Source organism: Neoarius graeffei, chromosome 12, assembly GCF_027579695.1.
Source record: "Neoarius graeffei isolate fNeoGra1 chromosome 12, fNeoGra1.pri, whole genome shotgun sequence".
Classification (NCBI taxonomy): Eukaryota; Metazoa; Chordata; class Actinopteri; order Siluriformes; family Ariidae; genus Neoarius; species Neoarius graeffei.
In genome coordinates, this window is record NC_083580.1 from 54,339,403 (window position 1) to 54,351,591 (window position 12,189).

At 39.5% G+C, this 12,189-nt stretch overlaps 1 protein-coding gene across 2 annotated transcripts in view; it reads left to right on the top strand.

Moving 5' to 3' along the window:
* ddx46 (DEAD (Asp-Glu-Ala-Asp) box polypeptide 46) overlaps positions 1-12,189 on the top strand; it is a 39,721-nt gene that overhangs the window by 15,801 nt on the left and 11,731 nt on the right. For both annotated transcript variants that reach the window (XM_060936035.1, XM_060936036.1), the window contains exons 14-16: positions 8,331-8,495; positions 8,609-8,771; positions 8,854-9,047. In XM_060936035.1, coding sequence (XP_060792018.1) covers positions 8,331-8,495; positions 8,609-8,771; positions 8,854-9,047 — 522 coding nt within the window. The remainder of the gene's footprint in view (positions 1-8,330; positions 8,496-8,608; positions 8,772-8,853; positions 9,048-12,189) is intronic.

The window sequence follows — 12,189 nt, forward strand, 5'->3', positions numbered from 1 at the left end:
ATGCACAAAATTCGCTTTTCTGCTTAATCCATACCACAATGCACACAATGCGCTATGCTGCTTTTAAATAGTACACTTGAGGCATAGGCGCACGTTACACAGTAGGCCGAAACAAAATATTTTTTTTCTCGGTAATACCGTATACCCTGGGAAAACACAGAGACAGTTTAAAGGTATCAAAATTTGGATACCGCCCAACCCTACCTCAGATTACACAAAAGAATCTCCCTGTCTAATAAGGGTAAAAAATAATAACAGTTTCGCGCGATGTACTGTTTGCAACAGTGATTTCAGCATTGCCCATGGTGGCTTAAATGATTGTAAAGGACATGTTAAGGTGAGGAGTGGCATTTCATGTGCATTATTTATTATATATATATATATATATATATATATATATATATATATATATATATATATATATATATATATATATTTTTTTTTTTATTTGCTAACAAATACAAAGTAAGAAGGACAGAATGAAACAAATCAATACATACACATGACATACAACAGAAGCACTGACGTAACATTAACAACAGTTTCAAAGGCTGGACAATACTACTAATATGTTAACAAAGAGATGTAACAGAACACATGGAGACAAATTCGACAAAGATAAACAAGAGCTATATTGCTGTATAGGGGAGGCTGGGTGGGGTTGGTTAGGGGTAATGAATGTGCATGTGAGATGGAGGAGGGTAGGTGGGGGGGGGATTTGGAGGGGTTTTGGGCCTTGAGTTATGGGTGGAGGGACAGTGTGTATATGTTGGGGGGAGCGGAGTTTGTGATAGTGAGCGTGTGTGTGTGTGTGTGTATATAAGCAGTGCTGGTCTAGTGTCGGGCCAGGGAGAAGGAAGCTGGATCATAATGAAGGAGAATGGTGGAGGGGGAGTATTATTTTATTTGCTAATCATTTGTGTTAGTAAATTTTTTATAGATAGTAATTCTAAAAATAATAATGCATTATATTTAGGTTTACAACAGACTGTCATGAAAAGACAAAACTTATTGAAGATTTCCGTAAAGTAACAATGTATGAATATACATTATATAAAATACACATCATATACAAGTGTGTATCTTTTTATAAATGAGGTTAGCTTGTCTAATGTAGCATGTTGGGGAGAATCATAGTATCATATCTATATTTCTGATAAAATTTTAGGTATGATACCGTTTATAACTCTCCTACTTATTGCTCATTTCATAGGGGGAAGGGGGGAATTGCTGGCATGTGCCGCGCGGGAGCGTCTGCCCACATTTTTTAGGCCGAGATGAACTTATAGTTTTTGATTTAAAAAAAAATTTTTTCCAATATGTAATGCCAATTGTACATGCCTGTTCTTTAACTCAAAATCACCATCTCGATCTTCAAATTGACCATATGATATATGCATTACATTACACAACATCCTGTCCAGATAAAACCTAGTTTTAACACAAACTAGAGCTTATAACACAACAGTTGAAAGGGAAGTGATAAGTGATGTTGAATGTTGCCTGCTTAATATGCAAGCCCTCCTGCTACAATGATAACATCAGAAGAAAGCTTAAGATAATTATATGATAGAACTTTTTTCTGGTTTGCACTTCATTGTAAAGGATTAGAGTATTCAAAGACATGAATAGCAAAAATGCAGAAATATAATACTGTAGAGCTCGTTTATATTAAAAGGTGCATTGATTTTTTGAAATCATCAAATATGAATTGATTAAAAACAAGTCTCTTGTACCATATTAATCATTTTTCCCCTGGTAGTCCACCAAGAAGGGGAATTTATTTCCAAATAAATTGCAACTTTTTGCTGATAAAATTAATGGTTTTGGGGTAAAAAAAAAAATAGCTAAAAATCATTAGCCCCTGGAACCCCTGCCCCCCCCCCCGGGCCATGGGCCCTGCCCTGTTTTTTCAGACTTTTTAAATATTTTTCATTCTCATCCCTGGCTGTAGCAATATTGTTGTAATAAAACCGCACAGGGGTGCACCCCCAGATGTGTGCTTGTTTGCGTACACTCTTTGCACCATTGTTATGTTGAGAGATTGCAGCTGATATTTGTAGAGCTTATTGTTCATTAAAGTTATTTATAAGCTTGATTTGATTGATTGATTTTCTGATATTTCATTCATATGCATGCCAGGAAAGGTGCGATGTTGGTCTTAAATTTCATTTACAGTGGTCTTAAAAATGTCTTAAGTCTTAAATTTCAGATTCAAAATCCTGGGGGTACCCTGATCCATTACGGCGTAATGTGTTACCAATGGTTTTCTTGGTGACTGTGGTCCCAGCTGCCTTAAGATCATTAACAAGCTCCTCCCGTGTAGTTCTAGGCTGATCTCTCACCTTTCTTGTGATCCTTGATACCCCACGAGGTGAGCTCTTGTGTGGGGCCCCATACCGAGGTCGACTGATGGTCATTTTGTATTTCTTCCATTTTCGAACTATTGCACCAACAGTTGTCTCCTCACCCAGCTTCTTGCTTATGGTTTTGTAGCCCAGTCCAGCCTTGTGCAGCTCTCATGGATTAAAGTTTTCTGTCGCTACGACGGATTTCCGTCAACTGGGAGCGCTAAAGGTCCATAAGATTGATGCAGATCCGAGGAAGAAAAAAAAAGGGGGGGGGGATAGGCCCATAGGTCTGACACCAATGTGATTTAGAACTTCACCAAGCTGCTGTGATTGCCTGTTGTTGAACCCTTTCTTGTGCTATGTTTGAGTATATGTAAAGGAATAAGTTGTTGTGCTAGATAGGCATAAATAAATAAATGCAGCCTACACTACTGTCTAGTCCCGGGGAGGCTCGGCGTGGGCCACTGATGAAACTATTTGGCTGTCCTACTACTAGGCAACTAGGTTACTTGTCTACTACTAATACTAGGCCTTTTGTAGTAGTAGTAATAATGATATTTGCCTATTGAAAGGTGATCAGGTGAAAAAGTTGAAGCGGCAGCAAGACCTATGCTATTAAGCCTTTTGTAGGTTAAACAGGCTTCGACAGACAACGTTCTGGAAAGGCTGTATTTTTCTTTGGTTTGATTAGCCTACGATTTAATCTTTAAACATTATGGTTTCAGCAGTTCGCTTAAACATTGGAGGCTGCAGAGTTGGGCTGCAAGATTTCCCGACACTTGTTTAAGATGCCAAACTTCATAGTAAGGAGAAAATAATTCCACAGTATTTAGTGCCTCGTCAGTCTCAAAAATTAATAGTGAAGGACCAACGCGAATTAAGTGCCAAAAAAACATCTCGTAGGCCTATATTTTACATTTTCAAAAAAGTCCGGAATTGGAAGTCGGTCAGTGGAGTGTAATGAAGTATCTCATTCACTAAGCACAAAAGGTCGGAAAACAGTGGAGAAAACAGCTATTGCTTAAATAGGCTACTAATGTTTTACATTAGTAATTTAATGTATGTGACAAATAAGTTCATTGATTAAATAGATAAAGAAGCCAATACTCCGAAGCTCAAAATTCAGGAAAGTGGCTCCGGTGTCACAAGTGCACAAGAACAGTTATTTGAAAGTTAACCTGATGAATTTGTGCGTGCGTGTGCGATTTCATGAAGAACCGGGACAATTGGCATTCGGTGAAAGATTCACACCTATGACTCATTATATTCACGCGCGCCCTCTCGCCCACTGTTGCTTCGTTTTCCCGATTTACACGCGTGTCTGAAGATGGAGTTTTCAGAAATCTCCACTCTGCCCAGAGTTTGCGAAAGTAGCTGTTTTCAGTGACTGAAACCTCCGTATAGGTGTGAATGAGAGGTGCAACCGAATAAATAAATATGCGTCTTTTTTATCCGGCTACATGTAGGCTATCGCTGCGCAAAGCCTCTAATGTTGAAATAGTAGTAATATTTGTTAAAATAATCGTAGGCTAATTTCCACATTAATTGGTAAAATGGCCCAAGGGATGTGATGGGGGGGATGGCCGTTTTATAAGGGGGATGATTTGAGATTTTTATTTCAGAAGGGGGATGCCTCCCCCCACATCCCCCCTCAACTCGAGTACTGCGTATAAGGCCACCGGATATAGGCCCTTCGATTTCCATCACTAGAGTGCGTTAAATTACTTTCAGTTTTGCCAGCATGGACGTGCTTCTTTTAAATGAAGGCACAGATGTGTCAGACATCGACAAAATGGTAAAGAATAAGTGGAGATGGGCTTGGCTAAATGAAATAGGCGATAATGGCAAGCCATTTAGTTCATGGTGCAAAAAGATGAAAATGGCAGGTGTGTGCTTTTGTGTAGTTTGCCATAAAAAAAGTCTATGGAAGCAATGGCAGAAAACTAGATGCCTTTGGCTTCACTGTGAAGAAGCAGAAAAAGTGAACTTTCACTTTACTTTTCTTGTTTCCTGGTTTTATGTCAGCAGATTTTCTTATTTTTCTTTCTGTTCCACCCTTTTGAAAGCATGGTTCAAGTTCGACTGCACTTGCACTTTTCTCTGAACCACTGTTGTGCATTACTAAAGTATTGTTGAAATAAATTTGCACTTTGTGCTGAAAACTTGATGTTTCATCATGAATAGCCAGTAATGACAATGGTAAAGTCTTGCCTTAGCTTTAGTCATTGTTAAAATTATGTAAATGTACTATAAGTAGGGGCTGAGGGGATAATGGACAACACGGCGTTTAAAATTTGACGCATCGCTGACGTGGTAGGGGCCAACGACATGGAGCTTTTTTTTTTTCAGTCAGATGATTTTTTTTTTTTTTTTTTTTGCTTTAATCCATGAGCTCTACAGTCTTGTCCCTGACATCCTTAGACAGCTCTTTTTGGTCTTGCCCATGTTGGAGAGGTTGGAGTCTGAGTGAGTGAGTGATTGATTGATTCTGTGGACAGGTGTCTTTTATACAGGTGTCAATTTAAGACGGTTATCTTGAATGCAGGTAACGAGTTGATTAAGAGTGTCTAACTGGTCTGTGGGAGCCAGAACTCTTAATGGTTGGTAGGGGATCAAATACTTATTTCACTCAATGAAGTGCAAATCAATTTATATATTTTATAAAATGTGATTTTCTGGATTTTCTTTTTGATATTCTCTCTCACTGTTAAACCTACCCTTAAAATTATAGACTGTTTATATCTTTGCCAGTGGGCAAACTTACAAAATCAGCAAGGGATCAAATAATTATTTCCTCCACTGTATATCTCAACAACTTTCTTTAAAATGCATAGTACCTTGCTTGTGGTGCTGATTGTTTCATGGAACATGCCAAAAGCTCCAAAAAGATTAACTTCACAGAAAAATAATTATTTGACAGTTTTTGGAGTAGTTTGTACTAGGTTTAAAAAAAAAAAAAAAGGGTGTGTGTGATTTGAAGATCAGATGCGTCATTCTTAGCTCGCCTGCAATGGAGTAAGCAGGGTGAGGTATTGTAATCAGTGCAGTTTGTGTGTCTGGCTGTTAACAATTTAGCATCTAGACCAGTGGTTCTCAAACTTTTTATACTCTGTACCACCTGAGAAAATATTGAGCTCTCTGAGTACCACCATGATGACCAACATTATAATATAGCAGCATAGGCCTTCCCTATTAGCTTCAGCCACACAGGAGAGATGTTTATTCCTTATTATGGTTATTTATTGATAGCTGTTAACACCGAATCAGACATTTACAACTCTGTCCAACAATTCTCACATACTCCTACATACACAGCGCAATACACACTCAAATTGCAACTGAATGAAAATGGCACAGAGCCATACAGTACATATTCGATCTCTACAAAATTATGCTCCTAATCTGGCCCACAAATAACACAAACATCAAGTCTTTTTTTCTCAGCAGAAGATATGTGAAACATCAGACATCTCAGCACGAAAAAAAAAAGAATCCTGAAGACTTGCATTGCCACAAAAATGTAAAAGCCAGACATAATTTTTCACATTCTCACACGTAGCTACACATTTCTTTTGAAACGTTGTATTTATTATGCACTGTATGTTTCAGGTTTTTTTTTTTTAGCTGAAAATGTTAATGCGAAAATATGACTTTCCCCCGCGTACCACCAGAGAGCGCTCGCGTACCACCGGTGGTACGCGTACCACAGTTTGAGAACCACTGATCTAGACTGTTGCACTGATTGACTGACTTAAAATTTTCAGGGTAGGTGGGCAATGGTATGTAGATTACCTGATTACCCCCAAAATTTAATTGGGTCATGGTCACCGGAAAGGCCGGGTGAGGTTTGTTTTGCCTGGCAACATTTGTTCAACTTACAGTGGTGCTTGAAAGTTTGTGAACGCTTTAGAATTTTCTATATTTCTGCATAAATATGACCTAAAACATCATCAGATTTTCACACAAGTCCTAAAAGTAGATAAAGAGAACCCAGTTAAACAAATGAGACAAAAATATTATACTTGGTCATTTATTTATTGAGGAAAATGATCCAATATTACATATCTGTGAGTGGCAAAACTGTGAACCTCTAGGATTAGCAGTTAATTTGAAGGTGAAATTAGAGTCAGGTGTTTTCAATCAATGAGATGACAATCAGGTGTGAGTGGGCACCCTGTTTTATTTAAAGAACAGGGATCTATCAAAGTCTGATCTTCACAACACTTTTGTGGAAGTGTATCATGGCACGAACAAAGGAGATTTCTGAGGACCTCAGGCTGGAAAAGGTTACAAAACCATCTCTAAAGAGTTTGGACTCCACCAATCCACAGTCAGACAGATTGTGTACAAATGGAGGAAATTCAAGACCATGGTTACCCTCCCCAGGAGTGGTCGACCAACAAAGATCACTCCAAGAGCAAGGCGTGTAATAGTCAGCGAGGTCACAAAGGACCCCAGGGTAACTTCTAAGCAACTGAAGCCTTCTCTCACATTGACTAATGTCCATGAGTCCACTATCAGGAGAACACTGAACAACGGTATGCATGGCAGGGTTGCAAGGAGAAAGCCACTGCTCTCCAAAAAGAACATTGCTACTCGTCTGCAGTTTGCTAAAGATGATGTGGACAAGCCAGAAGGCTATTGGAAAAATGTTTTGTGGATGGATGAGACCAAAATAGAACTTTTTGGTTTAAATGAGAAGCGTTATGTTTGGAGAAAGGAAAAACACTGCATTCCAGCATAAGAACCTTATCCCATCTGTGAAACGTGGTGGTAGTATCATGGTTTGGGCCTGTTTTGCTGCATCTGGGCCAGGACGGCTTGCCATCATTGATGGAACAATGAATTCTGAATTATACCAGCAAATTCTAAAGGAAAATGTCAGGACATCTGTCCATGAACTGAATCTCAAGAGAAGGTGGGTCATGCAGCAAGACAACGACCCTAAGCACACAAGTCGTTCTACCAAAGAATGGTTAAAGAAGAATAAAGTTAATGTTTTGGAATGGTCAAGTCAAAATCCTGACTTTAATCCAATTGAAATGTTGTGGAAGGACCTGAAGCGAGCAGTTCATGTGAGGAAACCCACCAACATCCCAGAGTTGAAGTTGTTCTGTACAGAGGAATGGGCTAAAATTCCTCCAAGCCGGTATGCAGGACTGATCAACAGTTACCGGAAACGTTTAGTTGCAGTTATTGCTGCACAAGGGGTTCACACCAGATACTGAAAGCAAAGGTTCACATACTTTTGCCACTCAGATATGTAATATTGGATCATTTTCCTCAATAAATAAATGACCAAGTATAATATTTTTGTCTCATTTGTTTAACTGGGTTCTCTTTATCTACTTTTAGGACTTGTGTGAAAATCTGATGATGTTTTAGGTCATATTTATGCAGAAATATAGAAAATTCTAAAGGGTTCACAAACTTTCACGCACCACTGTATAGTTGGTTTGGAAATGCCAGTGCCATCTTCAATTTCTCTTTGAAATGTACCTGTAGTCGAAAGCCCAAGAATAGAGATCATTTAAAAATGCACTGGATAAACAAAATCAACTGATGATCCCCTCTTCACTCTCGGCATATAGTTTCCAGATGTGATTAAAAACCCATTCTCTCTGCTAAACTCCATGAGCCAGATCTTCAAACAAGGCATATGCCCAGTCAAGCTTTAAATGTCTTTTTGTAGCGACTTTTACTTTACATTCTATCTGTGTCAACTGTCTTGTTAGAATCTAATCAGTATTTACTCTATTATGCTGGTTTCATAGACGGTATGTGATCTAGAAACTCCATAGTCAGTTTACCTGATATTACACATTTCTACCACACAAAACTGTGTACGAACGGTTGATAAATGAGGCCTCTGATGTTTGCTCCTGACCCCTTCTGTCCTTGCCTAGATCACCTGACTGAATGATGTAATAACTGCTGATTCATTAGTGTGATGTAAACTCTGAGGTGCTCTGTGTGTAGGTAATGCGCATAGTGGATAATGTGCGGCCAGATCGTCAGACGGTGATGTTTTCAGCAACGTTTCCTCGAGTGATGGAGGCTTTAGCTCGCCGTATCCTCAATAAACCAATTGAGGTTCAGGTTGGGGGCAGGAGTGTAGTGTGTTCGGATGTGGAGCAACATGTGGTGAGAATATATAACACACACTTTCTTACTGCATAAGCATTCATGTACATGCTGCTGTTAGTTTAATTATTCCAGAACCTGAGGGGTGTGTGTGTGTGTGTGTGGGGGGTCAGATTGTCATTGAAGAGGAGAAGAAGTTCCTGAAGCTGTTGGAGATTTTGGGTCATTATCAGGAGAAAGGCTCAGTGATTATTTTTGTAGATAAACAGGAACATGCTGATGGCTTGCTGAAAGACCTGATGAAGGCCTCGTACCCCTGCATGTCTCTGCATGGAGGTAGACCCATACTGTGAGAATTTACTTTATCACTGTTGTTGCACATATCGTATTTTATTAATACATTGTGTCTCTGTCACAGGAATTGATCAGTATGATCGCGATAGTATAATAAATGATTTTAAGAGCGGCGCTTGTCGGCTGATGGTGGCCACATCTGTGGCAGCGAGAGGCCTGGATGTAAAGCACCTCATTCTGGTGGTCAACTACAGCTGTCCCAATCATTACGAGGACTATGTCCACCGTGCCGGGAGGACGGGCAGAGCTGGAAATAAGGTATGATGATGATATTTATAATAATATGTAATAAAAGTGAGTACACCCTTGTTGAATATCGCTAAAATATGAGAATCTAAACAAATTTTTTTTAATGCAAAGAATGCATTGTTGACTGCATATTAAAGAAACTGTAAACTTGTGTGCCCAACTTTTTTTTTTTTTTGGCTGATAACATAGTGAAGCTTCTTTAGCATAAATGACACCAGTCTAGCTGAAATCTGTGAAGAGATGTATTGCTGTTCTTCCTTTCAGCTCCGCTTTGCTTATGGGGTTATGCTTTAAGATTGCCCAAAGGTGATCTATAAGTTTCGGGTCAGGTGATTTACTTGGCCAGGTTATATTTTTGACTTTCTTCTTTTTTAAAAACTATTGTTTGCATTTTGTAATGCGTTTAAGATCATTGTCTTGTTGGAATATTACTTTTCTTTCTAACTGTCTTGAGAGAGGGAATCCTTTTATTTTGTAATTTTGTAGACACACTAGGGTTCGTTGTGCCATCTATAAAATAATCTCCCCCACCTCTGTTGAACTAATGCACTCCCATATTAACAGATTTCCCCCCTCTGTGATTCACACTTGGTACTGTGATCATCCTGGTGGGCTTCACACAAAACATGCTGAACTCTATCCTAGAGAATGTGCTGCCAGTATTCATATGGCTTCTTTTCATGCTCTTTGGCAAACTTGAGTCTTGCAGGTTTGTGCCAATTTGTTAGTAATGGTTTTCTTCTTGGGCATCATCCATATAAATTAACTTTGTGTAAAGTTCGGTACACTGAGATGCTGATTTCTGAAGACATTGTGGGCTAAGCTGGAAGCACTGAACCACTTTTTTTTTTTTTTTTTTAAGAAGAAACCTTTATTTGTCACATGCACACTTCAAGCACAGTGAGATTCATCCTCTGCATTTAACCCATCTGAAGTAGTGAACACACGTGCGCGCGCACACCCAGAGCAGTGGGCAGCCACACTACAGCCCAGGGAGCAGTCAAGGGTTAAGTACCTTGCTCAAGGGTACTTCAGCCAAGGCTGCTCCATGTTAACCTAACTGCATGTCTTTGAACTGTGGGGGGGAAACCGGAGCACCCAGAGGAAACCCATGCTGACATGGGAAGAACATGCAAACTCCACACAGAAAGGCCCACGTTGGCCACTGGGCTCGAACCCAGAACCTTCTTGCTGTGAGGTGACAGTGCTAACCACTACACCACTGTGCTGCCAATCTCTATTTCAGCATAAGATTGTGTAAATGGCAGACTTTTGTCATCTTTTCTGAATGGCCACTACGGCTTTGATTACCGGTAACATGACTTGTACTACTGCCTGATGGCTGCAGCAATGATTTTGCTCATGTTTAACAGCTTACTAATGTTCTTGTACCCTTTTCCATCTTTAAAGTTTAAGAGTCTGGTTTCTCAAAATTTCCTTCCAATGGGGAGCTGTTATGGATCTCATAAGAGACCAAATTTAGAAAAAACTGGAGTTGACAGCATGTTTTGCATACTTATGCAGTGTTCTAACTAGACCAAAATATCAGCATAGTGGCACCAATTATAATGGCCAGGGGGTTCTTGGCCTGACTTAGGTCCCCAAAAGCTCACAGGTTCTACATGCTCAGAGATGCATTCTATTGCATTTCGTGGCACTTGCAGGCCTCCCTGACACAACTCTCCAATAATAATAATAATAATAATAATTTATTATTATTATTATAACTTTGGTAATATTAATAGGCATATTGGGTGAAAATTTTAAATTTAATCCAAATTGCTTGAAACTGGTTTCATTGAATTCACAATTGAATGTTGAACAACATATACTTTTTACAGAATTAAAATGTTTATCTGTTCTTGAGATATTACAAATCAAAGATCGAAGAAATTAGTTAATTTTTAGAAAGCTGATGTAATAGGATAACATGGGCCTAATTAATGAATGAGATTAGTGGGTTTTTTTTTTTTTTTTTTCAAGATATTTACATAGAAATTGGCAGGCACATAGATGTTTTGTATACCGAATACAAAATTTGAAAAATTAGTCAAAAACAGTTATGCAAAGTAGTATTTAGTTAGCATTACTTATGCTAATTAGGTGAAAAAAGTTAAATTGGTACTCAATAAAAGAATATTTCTAATACCCTCTTCGTGCCCCCCCCCCACTGTTCACTCTACTGACTCATGACTGCGTTGCAACTTGCAGCTCGAACCACATCACGTTTGCTGATGACATGACTGTGGTGGGTCTCACCAGTAAGAACAACGAGCTAGCATGCAGAGAGGAGGTGCAACGGCTATTGGACTGGTGTAGCGTCAACAACCTGTCTCCTGAACATGGACAAAACCAAAGAGATGGTTGTTGACTTCAGAAAAACACTGAGTGACGACATCTTGCTGTACATCAATGGCTCACTCGTGGAAAATGTCAAAGTCCTTCCCGCGCCATGTGGTGCATAGGGCGGTGCCGATCTCCATTTCCGTAGCCCTCAGCCTCTTGCCTATTATACATAGCTAGGGTTACAGTGGGGGGCTAGTCCTCTGGTAACCATGAGCAGCGCTCGAAACTAACGGTGTCCCGACGTCCCGGGGACCATAAAAAATGTCATCGGGACACAAAATTATCATATCTGGGACAATCCCGGGACAATGGAAAAAAATAGATCTAGAAAAAAAGTTCTACATTAATATTATTTACAAAGCCGTAACACACGTAGACATTCACCTAATTTGTCAATTTTAATTTAAAACGTTAACAGCGAAAAATACATAGTAGCTACACTTTCGATGCACCTGCATCCGTAGGCTACAGAGCAGCGCATTCTGTTCTAGAATCTTCGGCCGGTGTCCGCATTATATGGACTTGGAATGGAATTGCTACCGCACACGCTGCGCCGACTCTTGCCACAACAAAAATGCTTAAGTGGTTGAAGCGGACCGAGCGCGGGGAAGAAACTGAAAGCCCAGACATAACGTCTCCGGGACCTTCAGGATCCAAAGTGTCATCGCCTGGTCTGCAGGCAACGCTAGCAACTGAATGAACTTAATGAACACTATTAGACACGTTATAAAATACAACAGGAATGATGTGGATGATATTGACGGAAGATACCGTTCAACAGAATAAGTGAGTTTTCTTGGTGTCT